At 44.6% G+C, this 20,316-nt stretch overlaps 1 protein-coding gene across 2 annotated transcripts in view; it reads left to right on the top strand.

The window, feature by feature from the left end:
- Positions 1-20,316, top strand: part of ARID2 (AT-rich interaction domain 2) — a 1,159,914-nt gene that overhangs the window by 823,268 nt on the left and 316,330 nt on the right. For both annotated transcript variants that reach the window (XM_086919090.1, XM_086919091.1), the window contains exon 14: positions 7,463-7,659. In XM_086919090.1, coding sequence (XP_086775216.1) covers positions 7,463-7,659 — 197 coding nt within the window. The remainder of the gene's footprint in view (positions 1-7,462; positions 7,660-20,316) is intronic.

The following is a 20,316-nucleotide window of genomic DNA, read 5'->3' as shown; positions in this document are numbered from 1 at the left end:
CGGTCAACACCTCGTCAGGCGCATTGGCCACTATCTGATCATGTAAGAACTTGCACATTTCGTCAAACACATATCTCTGAGTTGGTATGTTGAATTGATTAAACGTTTCGAGGACAACACGAGGTGGATTTCTAACAGGGTTTACCATCCAACCCATCGCCATGTTGTATAGCGCAACACGTTCTCTATTACCAGGAAGCTGGCTACGTCTCTGAGGACCATCAGAACCAGCAGACCCAAAAACAGGTCCGAGCGACTGAAAGAAGTTTGTCGCAATGGGAGAATTACGGTTACGAGTAGAGGGAGAAGAGTAAGACACAGGACTAACAAGAGAAGGAGTAGAGACATTAGCAACAACAGGGGTTAATAACACAGGAGCAGTAGCGGGAGCAGTAGCGGGAACAGGAGTATGTGGAAGCGGAGGAGCAGTAGGAATAGAAACAGGCAAAGGAGCAGGAATAGTTGGAAGAGCGGGTGCAGGTTGAGGAACTGGTGGAGGAATAACAGGTGGAAGAACAGGTACGGCAGGGACCACAGGAGCTGCGGTACCCTGTACGTACGGAGGTGGCGACTTCATAAGAATCCTCAACTGCCTCTTCCTTCTTATCCGACTCCGTAGGCAAAGCAGGATAGCATTTATCTATGGACATACGCTGTAGCCTCTCAAACACTTCCTTATCCTTATCCTCCTTATCACGCTGAAACTGCTCAGCTTTCTTCACTATGGTAGCAACAGTATCTCGCTGACTACGTTTATTCTGTCTGATCTCTTTCTGTCGGGCTTCTTTGCGCCACAACCGAAAGGCATCAAACATGGCCGGCCTAGATTTACGTTCGAACAACTTTATTTCCAAATTATCTAAGATCGACGCTTCGAAGCTACCGTGAGGTGGCCAACGAAGATCGCCGTCTTTCTTTGTATATTTTATCCAATAATCGTTAAAAGCAATCGGGCCTAGCCCATGTTTGCTATATAAGTCATAAGTAGGAGTTCCAACCGGAGGTATCGGACACGAGTCCTCCAGCAGGGAATCCGCACCACAAGGTCTAAAACAACTGAACAAAGTACTGCGACCAGGCATCTTGCACACTAGCCGAGTTTCACAAACTTCAAGGGTTACGGGATTTACCAAGTCCCAGCAAGAACAAAACCCTCGGTCTTTGGCGGCTGCAGTCGTCAAACAAATACAACAACAAAGTACGCTAGCAAAGTGTCACCGACAAAAACACTCACACAGCGTTTACAACAAAAACACTCGTTAAAGTGTTTACAACAAAAACACTCGCTAAAGTGTTTACAACAAAAACACTCGCTAAAGTGTCAACAACCAAGAACTCTGGGAGCGACCCACAAATACTTAACTCAAAGATCAATGGCGTCCTCAGGAAGGCCCGTCAATCGTCTCGCTATACCAAGGTCTACGCCAGGCGCCAAAACAGGTCTACAGTCAGGGCAGCAGTCCGTCGCAGCCGTCAGGAGGCGGGAATCTTCGCGGGAAAAGTCTTCGGGCCACTTATTTCGACAACAGGATCGATGAAGCGGGGTGCACCTTCCCTCGGAGATTTCACACGAAGTTCCTCACGATCGTCGGGCTTGGACCGGTACCACTGATGCAGCCCCACGTTGGGCGCCAACTGAAGGACTGGGTTCTTTTGGACCCAGCGGTGCCAGGGCACAACACCTGAAACCTTCGTGGGTAACCTGCTCCGGCGTACAAGTCACAGAGACACGGGACACTTCCTTCGGCGTCAAAGAGTCAAGGTTTATTTACTGCAGGGAACACAGAAGTCACAGGAAGTACATCGAGTGTAGTTCGGGGAGACTGCTTCAAATTGGTTCTGTGGATCGCTCCTTTTATACAGTTTTTACCCATAGGATAACATTGAACACAAAAGTTTACAACCCGGTTCCCACATTTAGCTCCCAGAGGGGTCGCTTTGGTCACTTTGAAACACACAAGGTCCGGAACATAAGTGCGGAAACATTTGGCGGTTCCCAACTGTAAAAACCCATCTTCCCACCATTAGCAAATTCCAATCAGCAGTAAAGTAGATCGAAATAGGAACGAAGACAGGTGCAGAGGAAGACGGAGACAGTGGGGAGATCGGAAAGGGTGTAAAAGGGGAGGTATCGAGAAACACGAGATACAGGCATCAAAGGGACGTGCCTAATGAGATGCACGGCTTGAGACAATAAGTCCGTGCGGCAAGATGAGCCTCGAGCGGCGCCATCTGCCTTACAGCAGCAACCCCCTCGTCATAAAGACACTTACAAAGAACATGTGTCTTCCGCAAATATCTTGGGAGTCCCAGGGTCGCGAAGCGGACAGCGTCCGTTCGCTGGCTACTTGAGGGCAAGAGACAAAATGGATGCCGTATCTAAGATGGAACCCGTGGGTACAGATGAAAAGCCCACATAACAAACGAACGGTTTAAGTTAGCACAGCGAAACTGCGCACACTTACTAAACTCGTCATTTGCGGTTCATAGATACCAGACTCGACCATATTCGTGCGAGTCGAAAACACCACTTACAATTGTCACGGAACCTCAACCTGACCCCTCTGGCTTGCCTTTGGGCTCTGTGTGTCAGAGGGGGCACCATCAGATTTCCGATTCCTATCGTCCACTAAGCCTTACTTCGACACGCCTGGATTGGGAGAAGAATGGGAGGGATCACTGGACCCTTTAGAATACCAGTAATATGATCAGGACATGGACTGATATGAGGTCATTAGGTGAAGACAGTGGACTGGACATCTCCCCAGATAAATGTAAATGTAAATGTATTTGAGCTTATATAGCGCACAGCTACCCACAAAGGGTTTCCCGGCGCTTGCTTAGGGAACCCGTCCTGGTATTCCCCTGTGAGATAACCCCGGCAGGGTATCCACAAGGTGAAAGCCAGGCATCCCGCCGCGAGGGGCCGTTGTGGAGATTAAGCAAGCTATTGCCCAGAGTCGCAGAGTGTGAACCTGTGAGTGGAAAAGGCACCGGAACGAGAATTATCGAGTCCGTGGAATTTTTTGAGCCCAAGACCTGCCGAGGCGGGGAATTGAACCCTGGTCCAGGGCCGATCTCAGCTTCCGGGTCTGCCGCCTCTAACCCCTGAGCCACACTTCTCCTACTAGCATGCTTTCTCCGTCTACTGTGTCTACGGAGGAGGGTGTATCTTATGCAGTGGTGGTGTGCAGGACAGCTAACTTCCTTGACCTTCAGCTATCCACAGTGGCGGTCAAGACTAACATCTTGACTGAGGTACTACAGCAGTGAGCTACTTCCTTGGAACCCTTGCTCCCATTCAACAAAAGCCCTCTTGGATGTCTTTCTGGTATCCTAGGCCAATCCCAGCACATTGGCTCTTGTGAACAGGACGATCGCCTGAGTCTGCAGCCCTGCCCCGGGCGACAAAAATTTCTTTACGACCCACCCCAGAGAGCTTGTTGGACCAAGCCTCCACCTCCCATGGCACGTTCCCCGCTGCTCCCCCGAACAGGGAATCCAAGAGGTTGGACAATTGGGGCAAGAAAATGTTTAATTCTGCCAGACTTGAATGCGGTCAGTGAACACCACATGCTTATTAGGCAATTATTCCCACTGTCTATGGGAAACAGTTGTGCAAATGCTGCCACAGGTCTTGGAGGAGGACCGGGCCATCCTCTCCTAATCAATATCAGACTGGCTGTGTGGCCAGTTTTAGGGCTCAGGGTTGGGGGCTTGGGTCAGGTTAGCCAGCAAAGTACTGCAACCTGGAGTCTCAGTCCTGGACACTGTCAGGCGGTAACGTGGGCATCCCTGCATGAGTTTACTAAGCACTACTGCCTAGACAGTCAAGTTTGCAGGGATGGCCATTTTGGCCACTCAGTCCTGCAGAACTTTCTATTATATACTTGTCTTCAGCCCCTCTTCCGGGGATCGTATTGCTAGGGTATCTATTCAAAGGTAAGAAATCTGCTGCTAGATGTGTCTACCAGATGAACAAGTTACTTACCTTCAGTAACACTGTATCTGGTAGACACATGATCTAGTAGCAGATTCCTTACTGACCCCCAAACTGCGGACAGGCTTCTAGGGTCAAGGCTGATCCCTTTTAGGGCCCTAGTTTTCAAACACACCTCTTTAGGTACACTTAATGGCTCTGCGCTCCTGGCTTGGAAAGTCGTGAAAAAAGTAACCTCCGTCAATAGGTGACATGAATGTCACCTTTGTCGTGGACAACACAGATGACGCCACGCGGTGCCGACCTATGCCACCTACAGGCCCACGGGGGTATTGCTCGAAGAAAAATCTTACTGATCCAGTCTGACGCCTGGGAAATTCAAAGGTAAGGAATCTGCAGCTAGCTCATGTCTCTACCAGATAAGCCGTTACCGACGATAAGTCACTTGTTCTTTACAATGTACATTTTGAGTGAATACTTACTTTGGATAGGCTTCTGAAGGGTGCTTTAATTCATATGAACATTTGGTCATTGGCACCCGGTGCTAAATGTTATATGGAAAAAAATGAATTTTGAGTGTTTTGGGGTCCACAAAAGCAGTGGAGAATTATTCGAACATTTATGACTTTAATTGAAGATCTCTGAGGCAGAGCCATGACTACAAGTAACCATTTCATCTTTACCATTTTTGTTAGTTACCAACTTACTGTTGGCATGCAGTGCTTGTTTTATCAACTATGGGTAAAGTAACACATGTGTTAACCTTCCAATATGTGATACTTTACCATAACCATTTTAAAGTCACTTCTTGTTAGAATACTTGTCTTTATTTATCTGTTTTTGGACCCTAAATTTCTGAAAAAAACGAAATTACTTTTTGTTGAATGGCAGAAGTTCTGTCTGATCTCTTGTCAGATCAATGCATCTTTCTTAAGTTCTTTGTGAAATCCTCTGGTACAGGTGATGGACAAATGAATTATTTATAAAATCTTATTTAAAAGTCTAGCTTTAGGCATTTCCTGTTGTCTTGCATTTATTTTAAAATTTTAAGTTACTGTTATAATTTTAGTGTGAGCCCCTGTTTAAGCACCGAATCAGACATAGGTCAGAACAAGGATTAAAAAAGCAAAAAGCACCCTATCGGCCGCATTAAGTTTAGCTTTCCAAGAAGAATTAAACTCCAAACCCTGAAAGAAGATTCTGGAACCTCTTAAGAGATGCCACACAAAGTCGCTCCACTACAATACAGAATAACAGGTGGGGCAAATTGTGTGCAGCCTCTTTATATAGTGGTTGTCTGCAAAATGATTGCTGATATTTTGACTGCGAGTTCTTGTGAGAATGGAACCGTTGCAGTCAATCAAAACTTACACAAACAGAAATTAAGACACAGTTATAGAACTTGTTTTCTATGTCTGGTGTGAAGTTTTTCTTCCTTAAAATAACTGGCACAGTGCAACAGCAGCACCTTTGACACATGAGAAGAAAGAAAACCAACATGAGAACAAAGAAGCCTCAATAACGTGCCTCGTGAACTTGCAAAATGGTCTAAAGAGAGTACCACTATTGTACAGTGATTTCTCTTTTGTGAAATTGTTTTTCCTCCATTGTTCTAGAAATCTGATTTTCATTTTCTTTTTTGTAGATTAACATTGAAATTGAGATAGCCTGTTTTCTATGTACTGGAGATCTCATTAGAGTTCCTTGCCTTGTGATTGCTGGTTTTGTTACCGTAACTCAGTTGCAGGTCTTCCTCATTACGGTCAGGCAGCAATGGAGATAAGGACATCGATCAACAAGTGTACTGATGGTGATTGTGTTTTATTTGAAGGGGTTAAGAGGCACAACTTTGCAGAAAATGTTTGTGACCCAGCAATGGATTTGGTTCATGGTCATTTAGTGGTCTCTAACATTAATTCTGGCTGGAATGTGTCTTTTAAAACTCTTCCATGCTATGTTAGGGATGCCTTTAAGTGTTGTTGCTGGTGATGGCTCCATTGGAAGCATAATATATGATGAGCCCTTTAAGTAATTGGCTGTGTTGCTTTGACTAAAAGTCTGTAGGCGTGAATATAGCATTGCAGGTATGCCCTGCATTCTGTGAAGCAACAGAGAAAAGATGGTGGTAATTTAGTGCTTTAAGCTTTGAGTAGGTCTCTTGCCTGGTATAATTTCAATGTGTCAGGCAATGTTTTGAGGTCTCCTAGAACACATAAAAGATGGTAGTCAATTGTGATATCCTGTACAGCATCCAATAGTGCATCCACAAATTTTTGTGTGTGGACATGGTCTGTACATTAGAAGGATTGAAGTGCTGAAGGTTGAAGTGATGGATAGTGAATAAGAAAGGATTCACACTTTGTTGTTGAGTTATATTTTATCAAGGTAGTTGACAGAGTTTGTGAACTTTAGCTACCCTTCTCTCAAACATCCCCTGACTCCCCCTCACCCCACCACCTTACCGGTTATGTTTTGTAGAGTGTTAGTTATCCATCAGGCATGGCTTCATGTAGAATAGTTGAAGTGTTGTCTGCTTTTCATGTTTCTGTGATTCAGAGCAGGTCCAACATAGTCACTCAGTAGGTCACATATATGGATTCCATTATTTGTTACGGCACTATAGTTGACTGGAATGAATGGGAAACATTTGCGGGGCTTTCTGGAAGGATGTGTTGTCCTCCCCCCTCCCTTGTTTCGGTTCTGTTGATGTAAAATATTGCCATTAGGGTGAGTTAACTTGGATCCTGGATCCAGTCCTATGAGATGCTGGATGTTGTAAAACATGAGACACCAGGTAACCCTTTAAGGCGTGTGAGCAATCCACAAGCTAAAGCATACCCTCTGATCTAATAATTTTAATAATGTTCATTGGTGTCTAGACTGATCTGCCTTCATATGCTTAAGAACATGCCTGTCTGTGTACCCATGGATGTGAAACTTTCTATGCTGCTAGAGTGGGTGAAACAGTAGTTGCCGACAACTGTTTACATTTTGCAAACTCCGTTAGAAGACATCTAAAAAAAAAAAACTGACCTGTGGGCCAGTACTGCAGATGTTGTAAGGCTTGAGAGACTTTCCAAGGTCCATTCTGCTCTGTACTCTGCCTGATGTCTATATGAATGCCTTCTGTCATTTTCTTTTACTACATTTTGTCTTTTGCTATATTTTATTAGCATCATGTTATCTATCAAAAGGATTTTTGGAATATTTTCTGAAAACAAAAACCTTACATTTCCCGTTAGTGTACTTGTTTTGCCGTGCCGTACTCTTAATGCAAAACATTTGCTAATAGCTTTTAAAGGGTTGATCTTCCACCGAAGAATTGTGGCAGTCTGTTTTTTGTATTTGTATGCTTAGATTTTCATTCAGCCAGTCCATAATCTACTCTGTATTTTGAAAATAGAACATGACTTTGTATAGAGCAACATAAGTATTGAGAAGTGAAATGTTGTTTATAAAATGACCTGTGACATTTCAGCTTTTTAATATTATTTTTTGTCTTTTATTATGCTTGTTTGCCAGAACTGTTTTTCCAAACCATACCGTCAAAAGAGTGGATGACTCTACGAGCAATGGACAAGCACACATACATGTTGTTGGTGTGAAAAGAAGGGCAATTACGCTCCCCATTCAGATGTACTATCAACAGCAACCACCTTCGGCTCCTGTTGTCAGGGTTGATATGATTCCTGATGCAACTCGAACTCCTTCACCAGCAGGTTTCGCCTATATACTTTTTATATAGAAGAGAGAATAATAAAATAAGTTTATCATTAGTTTTTTGGCAATTTAACATTATGCATGGATTAATCCCACTGATAAACAAAGCATTCTCTCATGATTTTCTGTCTACAGGTAATCCTGTGATGTCATCCGGTGGACTTCTAGCAAGACAGTTTTTTTTGTGTTTGCTTTGTAGAGTGCCACTGTTTTTAGTAAATTTTCGGCATTGCATGATAAAAGCTTTGTAATTTGATCACCAATTTTATGTTTGTGTGTTAAATATGTGTTTTGAAAGTATACTATTCCCTCTGCAGCATTTAATTTGATTTTGTATGTGTGTATGTATGTGTGTTCTTAAATAGCGCTCGATGTTACCCTTGGGCATCTCGGCGCTTGCCTTGGGAACCCGTCCTGGTTTTTCCCTGTGAGATCACCCGTGCTGGGCATCCCCAAGGTGAAAGCCAGGCATCCCGCCGCGGGGGGGCCGTTGTGGAGATTAAGCAAGCTTGTTGCCCAGAGCTGCATAGTGTGAACTCGTGCTTAGAGTGGGCACCGAAGCGAGAATTATCGAGTCCGTGGACAATTGTGTTCAGGACCCTGCTGCGTCGGGAATCGAACCCTGGTCTCGGGTCTGACCTCCGCTTCAGGGTATGCCTCCTCTAACCAGTGAGCCACACTTCTCCACCTTTTGGTTCTTATTTCTGTGTTTGTCTTCAACTCTTTCCTAAATTAGAGCAGCGTTGGGGCGGCCCTAATGTAAATGGAGATGTTATTGTATATCCTGGTTTCAAGATTGGAAAAAGTTATTTTTCTTTTTTCTTTTTTACGTTCATTAGTTTGCAGTTTGAAGATGGCCTGGCTATGGTTGTGCTGTGAACCACCAGGGAACTTGTGTGCAAGAGAAGCAGCGATGCTGGTTGGATGACTTTGTAAATAATGCAGATGGTTTTGAAGGTGATGCTGACTTCTAGGGGAGCTAGTGAAGTTCTATTAGGATGTGGCTGTTGTATTCATATTTCTTCAGGCTCTGAATAAGACATGGAGCAGTATGTACGATGCCCCTGTGGGTGGCAAAATGGAGTCTGGGAGACCATGGAGGAGGTAGTTAAATTAATCCAGATGCGAGAGTATAAGGGTTTGAACAGCAGTTATGAAGTTGCTTTCTGAGAAACTGTTTGCCTTTCTTTATATGACATGCAGTTCTAGGCCCTTTTGATGTTTTTTGGCATGTGTTCCTGGTGGGTGAGTTTAGTACCCGTGGTGAACCCAAGTGACTTGGCATTCAGTGAAAGTTGGGGCACCAAGATATCAGGGTTCATGTCATTGAACCAAGATAGGAACACTGTCTTGGTTGTGTTGAACTTAAGGTAACGCTGGCCATCCAGGTCTGATGTTGAGCAGGCGGTGTTTGAGGCATTGGATGTCTGAAGCAGGGCAGATTTTGAAGTAGAGTTGTGTATAATCTGCATATTGGTGAATCTTGAACCTGTTGTATGCGAGCATCTGGGATTGTATGGGGATGCCCAAATAAACCTCCAGAACCTTGTCTCGGATACATAGATCTCATATAGAAGATTCATTCGTTAAGCCATACGGCACTTGTGCCTTATCATAATGCTTATGTCATTATAGATGAATGAACCATAATTGTTTGGTAAATAATCTCTGGTTCATTCACTGATCAGTCTTGGGTAAGTAATATGGCATCAGTTATCTGAACTCACTATGCAATACGATTTTAAACATTCACAAGAGATTTATCTACGAAGACAAAACTATTTTAAAGTGCATAGAGTGATACACATTCTTTCTAAATATTACTTGAAGTGGCCATCATTATACCCTAAGGTAGTTCGTGAAAAACACATGTACTTAGGCCACCAGTATGTTTTTTAAAGACCACTGTCTTTCATAGTGAAAAATGTATCTGGGCATAATTTTCAGATGGAAAAGAGTTGTTTCTTTGCACAAATTACCTCAGGGTTGAATAATGGACACTTGAAGGATAAGAAAGAAAAACACCAGCGCACATCATATCTAGTCACTATTATCCCTGTGCATTCTGCACCATTTTTCAGTTTGTATTCTTGCACAGACGCTTCTTTTCAGTCCAAAGGTATCTCGTAGTGTAGACAAATGTAAGTTTTTATTTCTTTTAAAGCATAATGCTTCACAGCCGAGGCGCGTTTCACCCCCTGCGGGCTTTCTCAAGGCTGTAAATCATATATAAACTAATAAATTAGTCAATTTTCCAAAAATATCATCTCTTGTACATAATTATCTATCCATGTTTTAAGTGTCCCCATCACCTCTCAAGAACCCTCTGTGACATGACCACCAAAACAGATATCATGCTTTTAGTCATGCCTCAACTGCTGCATCCAATTTAAGGGCTGCAACATATGAGGCACGAAACCTCTGAAAGGACAGCCACCACGTGAAACCACCAATATAAAACCGTGAATGTTACCTACAAATCCAATATGTGACCAAAACTAACGATCAAAAGACAAGCCTGTGTTTCGAAGCCGACTACACCTAAGTTCATGCCGTGCAAAACTATAAAAGGTATCCATGATCTATATTTACATCGATAATAGGCTCACCAGATTTCAAATTTGTTCAGCACTGTCAACCCACACTTGTAACATTCAATATTCCTGTAAAACAAATTCATAATATTGTATTTAAAAGCAGACATTTGTCTTTCTATTCCATTTCTTGCATGTGTGGCGTATTCTACCACTTCATTTAGTCAGCCCATGCCTAAAGGTCTTACCTTAAAGTGTACTCCACCAAACGTATATTTCTATCTATTCCAGTATCCGAAAGATTTTCAGTAGTCCAAATTTAGTATTTATCTGGAGCCATGATAAGTCCCATCTAATGTATAAAAAAGAAACCTCATATCAGCCCGGCATTCCATATATGATGTCCTCACATGAGGTCCCCAAGTACCAATTTTTCTCTTAATCTCTTCATAGTCTTAGTTACTGATTTTATTCCACCTTTAGAGACCTGACTACTCATGTGAGTTTTTCAAGAAATAAAACGCATGTATCCGGTATTATACTTTATATATTCTGCTACTTCAGTACACGTATATCTAGTTTTATACTTTATGAATTCTACCACTTATGCGGGTAATCTTATATGCTTCAAAATCACTTGTTCTCTATTCAGCATAATATGGCAGTGCTAAATATCACAACCAACTAACCCCCGTATCTTAAGAATCATCATGTGTCTTTTCTTCACGTAGCCCAATCATTTTAGTAAGAAAACGATTCTACGTCAAGAGATGTGCATAACGGGGGGAGGAACATGGCGGCTGGCTGACGCTGGTCGCAGGAAGCACCAGGAGCAGTACGGCGTCTCGGTATGAAGACGGTATACGATACTGTTAAATGCGGTAGACTCACCCGGTAAAAACGAGGCATTTTCGATGGAAAGAAAAGGGATTCTTGACCTGACGCAGTTCCCTTGTTTTCTTCTTTCTTAATTTTCGCGGCGGAGTGGAGTGGAGCGGCCCGGACGGCGCTAGGACCAGAAGGCGTGGATGACTCTAGGAGCTGGGGCGGAGCCCGGGGCTGTGGCAGACCCTCGCGGCAGATTCAGCGGAGGTCGAGCGAGTCTCTGGGAGAGCCGTGCAGAGTTGTGGCTACGGGTCCGGGCAGCAGCCTCACGGCTCCATTTGGCGCTTATGGGCTTGGCAGAGTGAGTACACCACATGTACCATTGTGTGCCCTGGAAGTACAGGGCTCCTTAAAGAATCACGAGATAGGTAGGGTACTGGGACGGAACCAGAGGGGCAAGAAGGGGTGTATGGCTCAGGTCTATTTCAATCCTGCACCACCACCCCACCCCGCCCCCTCCCCCTGTATTATTAGTAAATGCAGTTGCTGAGGCTTATAAAGCTGATCAAGTTGATTCGATCTTGAATAAGGTGGGGGAAGTAGCTACACTTGTACCTGTGCCGGTAACAATACCTGAGGCCCTCACCAACACAAGGGAAAAAGGGAAGGAGAGAAGAAAAGGGGATTTTGTTACTGGGGGGGCCACAGGAAAGAACAGATATCAGCTCCCATCTCGGACTCAGGAGGGACTTACATTTAAGGGTATTCTGGATTCCCCAGATAGCCTGAAGGTAACCATACCCACGACCCCCCCCCAAAAAGAAAAATACTAAGCCTGGGGGTTTCGTGAAATCTAAGGTTCTTGGTGGTATATCTGTAAGGCCCAATCCCTCCCTTAAATCCTATTTTAAAATTATGGAGCAGGCTGTGAATTTACAAGACTCAGATTCAGGGGCCATTACAGGCACAGCTTCAGCTCCACAGAGCAATCCCCTGCAAACCCCTTCAATCCCTCTCAAGAATCGTTTTTCTCCTTTGGCCAAACTACAGGAGGCACAGGAAGGGGTAAATAATATAAGCCTGCAGAATCCTACTGTTTCTATTGATTTTACCAGTTCAATTAGTTCATCAAGCCAGCAAGATGGATTGACATCAGGGGACGCAGCTGCTACTATCCGCATTTCTACTACAGTTACCACTACCCCCTCTGTTCCGTCCTATGTTTCCAGTCAAAAAGCTCAGATAACTTCACAACTTTCTGTTGGTCCCCCAGATATGCCACTAATCTCAAGGGGTGTAGGGGGAGGTAAGGCTGCCCCCCACTTAATCACAGACAATCAAACTGTCACCCTACTTCAGTAAACACACCATCCTCTTTACTGACCAAAACAGGGGTAAATGACCACAATGTCAATTTCTATACCCTAGGTGTGTGTGTTCACACTATTCCTTAGGCCAGTGTGTCTCAGTAACTCAACATGAACTAAGTAAAATCACAGGCCAACACTTACTAGAACAAATATACTAGAAAAAATGTGGGGAGTAGAGTACCTCATGGTCGTAACACCGGAGGGGTTTGCCGGTTTAGCAATATCCGGTCTACCCACTTCTCATCATCGGTTACTCTCTCTACGTGAAGTAAAAAACGTGCACACAAATCTACTATTACACATAGTGTGAATAGTGACAAGGAAAAAACACACACACACAGTACACAGTGAGTGGATTCAGACAATACTGTGACAACATATATACATACGAAGACCCCAAAACAAACAGGTAAGTAAAACCTGGAGAAGTCTTGCTGGCCGTCTTATTCCTTTATTCTGATGCTGCAAGACCTTCCATTAAAAATGGTTTAATTATATACCATATCCTCTTCTTTATCTAGCCAACATATTTCGTTGCTATAAATTCAGCAACTTCATCAGGGCGCAAAAGGGGTTCACTATTCTCGAACTTCACGTCAAGATTTGTTTGAACAAAAGACCTGTGTAAATAAAAAACAGAGCATAGCAGTGATTGTACTGTTCATGCTGCACCTCTGTGGCAAGAGAGTGCAGTTTGGACGTTCCAAAATACACGCACAAGTTATAGTAAAGGCTCTTTGTTTACCTTATGGATGCCCAGCCATTATGTACCGGCAACCATCAATTTGACACTGTGTCACGTGGTCAAGTGTCTCACAGTGACTCGTCCTGGTAGGAGCCACCTGTATTGGGGTAAACGAACAAAAGTCTATGGACTGACCAGATTTGTATACTAATGGGCAATCGTCATAAAGATAGTACTGACTTGATTATACACTAATGACTGACCGGGCCCCCTCATATGAAGGAAGCGGCACCACAAGAGTTTACAATAATTCAAAATGCCATTTCCATCTCTCGGTGGCTCTTTAGTGAAAGAACCCAGTCCCGAAAAAGCGGTTATCTCATGTGGGTACACCACTCCTGATATTCTGAAGACAGTGGCGCTGTAAATCCTAACAAGTTGCCTGCATTACCCCCAGATGTGCCCCCAGATATGCTGGGGGTAGTACATGAAGACCCTCAAGTAATGACATTTGATGGAGTCGGGATGGAGAGGGAGGGGGGGACCGAGAAGGTTCAGCTGGGGCCCTTTCTTCAGGCCTTAAGGGATGATCTGCTCTCTAAATTTGCAATCTCGGAAGCGAACCAGAAGGGGATACAAGACAAATGTGAGCCATTAGAGTCCAAGCTTGATGATATCTGTGCCCGTACAGGCTCATTGGAACTTGAGGTTAAGACACTCTCAGCCTCAGTACAGGAGAACACAAATGACATAAAGACCTTGAAATCCCAAAATCGAGTTTTACAACTGGATTACGCTTTGGCAAAAAGGAACCTCCAGTGGGGCTCCATGCTCATTCTACCAGAGGTACAGCGGCCACCATCGCTCTTGCTCGCAGAGTTCCACTCCTTGACATCTGTTAGGCAACCACGTGGGCATCCTTGCACACGTTCACTAGACATTACTGCCTGGACAGCCAAGTCCGCAGGGATGGCTATTATGACCATTCTGTCCTCCAGGGCTTTTATGGTGTGAACTTAGTTCACAGACCCTCCTCCGGGGTTGGTATTGCTGGGGTATCTATTCTCAGGTAAGGAATCTATAACTAGCAGTCTCTTTCAGATGAACAAGTTACTTACCTGTATCTGTAATTACATGTTAGTTATGGATTCCTTACCGTCCCACCCACCTTCCCAGCTTCACGAACTGACTTCTAGGGACAGGGACTCCCTTGCAGGGATCTAGTTTAGCGCACCAGTTGTCAGTGTCTTGCATGGCTCTGCACTTCTGGTGTAGATTGTCGTGCCAGAACTGACGCCAGCGTGCAGGTGCAGCGTCTATATAGACAGTGACGTCATCCCGGCCAACACAGAGACCGAGGCAGCGTCGCCCGACGCCACCGACCCACGCGCAGGGGTACTGCTGAGAATAAAATCTACGGATACGGTCTGACGTCTGTGGGTAATTCTAAGGCATCTATAACTAACATATGTTTCTTACAGATACATAGTTACCAAAGGTAAGTAACTTGTTCATCTGGGACATATGTTGTTTTCTGGACCAATGTACGCCTGTATTTTACAGGCTTCCTTCTGCAGGCTAGTTTACTACCACAGATCTTGTGCTCTAGTAGGCATTTTGCTTGCATTGTGCAGATGCACTGCAGCCTTGCTCCCTGTTCTGCAGGGACCATCTTCTGTATGTCTTGTAGGCCCTTTTGAGATCTGTTCGAATACTTAGTATCCCTTAGAGGAACTTCGGTTGTGTGCCTCAGAAATGTAATGGTTGTGCATTCGCCTTGCACCAGCTTCCACTACAACCATCAGAGTCTTTCATCCTTAGAGTGCCTGTCTTTTCTAAGGTCTATTTGTCCTTAGCGGGAGCAGTGAACCTGGTTGATTTTCCTCTGTGGCCTATGATGACGATTCTACTTTTGTCTCATATTGGTGTGTTTGCACTTCTTATTTCTCTTCTCGTTATGCATTGCCAGGATGACTTTCTGCCACTGATCTTTTGGTTCCTTACTGAACTATAACTAGGCGTGTGCCTCTAGCCGCACTATTTTTTCTCTGCTTCATCCCTGGAGAGGGTGTTATTGCGGTCGCTTTCTGGAATACCTTGTACCATTGTATTCCATAGGTGTTATTAATTGTCAGTTTTCCTTCTGGAAGTTGGTGTCTTCGGCATTCTAGTTCCACCTCTCGGAGGACTGGTTTCCTCTCAATCATTTAGTGTCCTAGACCATGGCTGCATCTCCTGTGAGGTTCTTGAGGTGCTGGGTGAGGATCTTGAGGCAAGGGGACTTCTGCCTCCTTTTGTGCCCTTTTACCTGAAGGCACTTCAACAGTGGTAATTCGAGTCAAGTGCCCTGGGATCACAGAGCTGCCAATTGTCAGCACCAGAGCTCATACCCAGGTTAGTTAGACTGCCACTGACCGTTAATCAAAGGCACTTTTCATCCAGGAACAAGGATGATAATAAACATACAACACTTAACAGCTGCACAGTGCTGAATAAATTGATTTTGATACAAAAATACATAAAGCAAATAACAAAGGCACTATGATGTGCATCATGCAAGTAATGCACACTCAGGAGACAGCACATACATGTCTACCCTTATCTGGACGACTGGCTTATTCAAGCAAAGTCAGCCCAGCTGTGCGCCACCCACATGTCCCACACCATTCACCTCCTTCACGATCTGGGATTCTCACTGAATTACCCAAAGTCACATCTTCAACCCACCCACGTACGGCAGTACCTGGGTGCGACAATAGACACTCTGGCAGCCACAGCTCAGCCAAATTCAGTGAGGATAAACAGCATGCAACTGCTGATACGAAAATTCAGACCTCAACGCTCCCTTCAGGCGCGAGTGTTCATGCAGTGGATAGGCATGATGGCCTCCTGCATCTTCATAGTCCCGCACGCGAGACTACATATGCGCCCGCTTCAGGAGTGCTTGGCACGTCAGTGGAACCAGACTCAAGGGCAGTTGAAAGACCTAGTGTTGGTGAGCGGTCGGGCATACAACTCTCTGCATTGGTGGAATCCACAACACCTTTGCAAGGGCCGACCGTTCCAAGAGCCTGTACCACAGATAATACTGACAACGGACGCGTCTCTCCAGGGATAGGGAGCTCATGTACTCCATTACACAGTGCAGGGACTATGGACGACACTGCAGAAGAAGATGCACATCAACCTTCTAGAGCTGATGGCAATCTTCATGGCAATGAAAGCTTTCAAAGTACATCTGTGCAACAAAGTCGTGTTGATCCGGACGGACAACATGACTGCCATGTACTACATACAGAAGCAGGGAGGAACACACTCTCCACAGTTGTCTCACCTGGCTCAGAGCATGTGGAAGTGGGCCATTCAGAGGAAAATGTTCCTCATGGCAGAACACCTCCCGGGCAAGGGCAACCAGATGGCGGACCTGCTCAGCAGGCACAGCCACCAGATGCACGAGTGGGACATACATCCATCAGTACTCCAACCGTACTTCCAGCAATGAGGTCATCCACAGATAGACCTGTTCGCCACAAGGGAAAACGCAAAATGCCAAAACTTCGCAAGCAGGTTCCCACACCCACAGTCGCAAGGCAATGCGATATGGATGAACTGGTCAGGCAAATTTGCGTACTCTTTTCCCCCAGCACCTTTGATACCGCTGGTGGCACGCAAACTACGGCAACACTCGATGACCCTCATCCTGGTTGCTCCAATGTGGGCACGCCAACCATGGTACACCACGTTTCTGGAACTATCCGTGGTACCGCATCAACGGCTACGCCTCACACCCAGGCTTTTGACGCAGAGCCATAGAGACATTCAGCATCCAGATCCGCAACAGCTCAACCTGGCGATCTGGTTCCTGAAGTCCTAGAATTTGGCTACCTCAACTTGCCGCCGGAATGTATGAATATCATCAAGGAGGCAAGACGGCCCACAACCAGAGCATGCTATGCGGCTAAATGGAAAAGGTTTGTCATATATTGTACCAACAATGACATTAACCCACTGGATGCATCTATTCAGAACATCATCTGTTATTTGTTGCATTTATACAGAAGTAATCTAGCATACAGTTCCATTCGCATACATTTATCCGCCATAGCAGCCTATCTTCAGAACAGGCAGCACCTCTCCTTATTCAGAGTGCCTGCCATTAAAGCTTTTCTGGAGGGACTTAAGAGTGATCCCTCCCAGACACCCACCGTCACCAGTCTGGAACCTGAATGTAGTCCTCACCAGGCTAATGGGACCACCCTTTGAACCTCTACACTCTTGTGAGCTTCAATTTCTGACTTGGAAAGTTGCTTTCCTAGTGGCCATTACTTCGCTGAGGAGAGTTGGTGAACTCCAGGCACTCACCATCCAAGAGCCATTCATCCAGGTCCACGCAAATAGGGTGGTATTACGCACCAACCCTACATTTATGCCTAAAGTGATTTCTCAGTTCCACATGAACCAGACCATAGAACTGCCAGTTTTCTTTCCCAATCCGGAAAATGTCGCAGAGAGATCCCTACACACGTTGGATGTCAAAAGGGCTCTAATGTACTATATAGACAGAACGAAGGATTTCAGAAAAACAAAACATCTTTTCGTTGCCTTTTCTCCACAACACAAAGGCAACCCCATTTCTAAGACAGGGATAGCCAGGTGGATCGATAAATGTATACAGATTTGCTATGCCAAGGCTAAACGCACACTAACCATTCCACCACGAGCACACTCCACACGTAAGTTAGGAGCGTCCATGGCTTTCCTGGGGAATATCTCTTTAGAAGAGATATGTAAGGCAGCCACTTGGTCCATCACACATACATTTACGAAACACTACTGCGTAGATGTGCATTCTAAACAGCAGGCAGTTGTAGGACAGGCTGTTCTCAAAACACTTTTTCAGACTGCTGCAGCTGTCACGGGCAGCCGCCGCTAACAGGGGGGACTGCTATGCAATCTATGCACAGATATGAATTCAGCAGCCCACATGCCTCGAACGGAATATGCTACTTACCAGTATGCATCTGTTCTTGGCATGTAGGGCTGCTGACATTCATATCGCCCACCCTCATCCCCGGCGCCTGTAGCAGCTGTAGCATTCAGAATTACTATCTAGCATGGACATCGCTCACTGTATTGCACTCCATCTCTGCCACAATGGCGAAAAACAATCTGAGGATGGAGAGGATGCCCATGCGCACTGTAGTCCAGGGGAGGAGCCACCTATCTCGTGATACTTCAAAGACTCTTCGAGGACAACCATGTGCAATCATCCGGATCCAACACTAGGTGGCCATCTATGCACAGATATGAATGTCAGCAGCCCTACATGCCAAGAACAGATTCATACTGGTAAGTAGCATATTCGTTTATTTTGCACAATTGTGTATGTGGCGGGGACTAACGACGATTCTCCGGAAAAAAAACCTGTAAAACTATAATAACATGGTTACAATCATTATTTCATCATATTTAATATGTTCATTAATTGTTTTATAAAAATCATGTGCTCTCACCTTCTTGGCACAAATATCACTTTAAAACTGCTAGGGATTCCCTTAAATTTTAATAAACGTTAAGGTTACACTTGACTTTTGGGAGCAATTGCCCAGATTTTAATTGCAAACGTTTTATTAACTGTTTACAATTTCTGTGCGTTAAAACATTTTTTGCTGCTTCCAGCGTTAACTGCACTTTAATTCCTTGTTCACTATCCTAAGTGGAAATATTGCTCCTAGCCTTTTGGGGCTGTCGTTAGAATTTTAATTGTAAAAGATTTAGTTAACTGGTCCATAAAACGTATTCATTCTTCCCCTTGCACCTAAAAACCAGCAAATACCCAAGGTTCTCTTTGTTGGTGCGGCATCACCTTTTCAAAGCGCTTCCTTTCAAACTAGAATCTGCACCTTAATTTTTTTAGGAAGTGTCTTGCCCCACTTGCAGACTTTCTGCAAAGAAAAGGTCACCATTTTTGGACAAGTGGCTCTTAAATGTTCTTTTGCAAAGATGTGCTCCCCTGTAACTGTCTGCCCAGTGACTGGGTTGTGAAAAAAATGCACCAGCCCTGCTAGGAGGCTTCGTTTTCCTGTGACTAGTCTTGAACACTGGTTTCAGGAAGGCATTCATTCCCATGTACAGAATGCATCTCCAGACAACAAGCAAAGGTATAAGCTTCTAATTAAAGGATATTGACACAGTCAGAATATGCAAATAACTGGTGAGTTTCATGTCCTCATACATCTCTTTGTACTGTTCTGCGACTAGAAACAAATGCCATCCATCACAAACTGGAAATGCAGTGGCAACAAGCTACAGGCTTGTGAGACAATGTAATGAGAATTGTGTAGCGACAAAAACGGGCACTACTGTTCTAATTGACAGACAACCTGGAAGTTGGGTTTCCTGACCGCTTTAACAATCAGATTGCATTGTGAATAGACATTCTTCAAAGCACAAATGCAGAACTTTTCCACAAGGGGTCTGTGGTTGGACAAGAAAGAAAGGTGTCTTCTGATCAACATCCTGGAATTAACCACAATCTGTCTGGCCTTATGGGCAGTTCACAAACATACCAATTCTATCAGCCATACCCTGTCAGACTCCCATGAATAAAAACTGCAGAAGCACTAATTCCAACCAATGTAGAAGCTATTTGGTCAATACAGTTGGACCACTTTGTGGCTGTTCAGATAAAGAATTGCCACAAATTCTCTCTAATGCTTCAGAAAGCCATCAGGAAGTGTGAGGCAAAGGTGTGCGTTGTGGAGTACAAGTTGCAAGCTCATTCCTACTTCAAATCCCGATCTCAGTCTTTGTCCTGGGACAAGTCTATGACCAAGCACAAATCTCAGCACAAACACAATAAGTCTAGATGGGAGTCCTCAACTCATTGCTTCCACTCCAGGGAGAGATTGCACAGTTGTCATTCTGCTGACTCCAATCCGCAGCTAGAGCCAATGTGTTCGGAATTTCCCTGGACACCCTTTACCATGCAGCTGGTAGGATATTGTTATGTATGTGCTGTAATTATCATTAACCTAATTACAGTGGCCAACTTCTGGCAGTGTCAAATGGCACAAGAAATCCTTATTCCTTGTATTTCTCAATGCCCAGAATAAGGAATCTTCAGTTTGCAGGGGATTTCTCTTGTTTAACTCCATTTTTCCAGCCTGTGCGAGGTAGATACAGGAACTGTGAATCTGTCTGCAGTTTCTTATCTGTTTTATGTAGATAAGAAAAAAGAAG

Source organism: Lissotriton vulgaris, chromosome 1_1 (genome assembly GCF_964263255.1).
Source record: "Lissotriton vulgaris chromosome 1_1, aLisVul1.2, whole genome shotgun sequence".
Lineage (NCBI taxonomy): Eukaryota > Metazoa > Chordata > Amphibia > Caudata > Salamandridae > Lissotriton > Lissotriton vulgaris.
The sequence above is the reverse complement of the archived record's forward strand: the minus strand, read 5'-3'. Positions and strand labels throughout refer to the sequence as shown.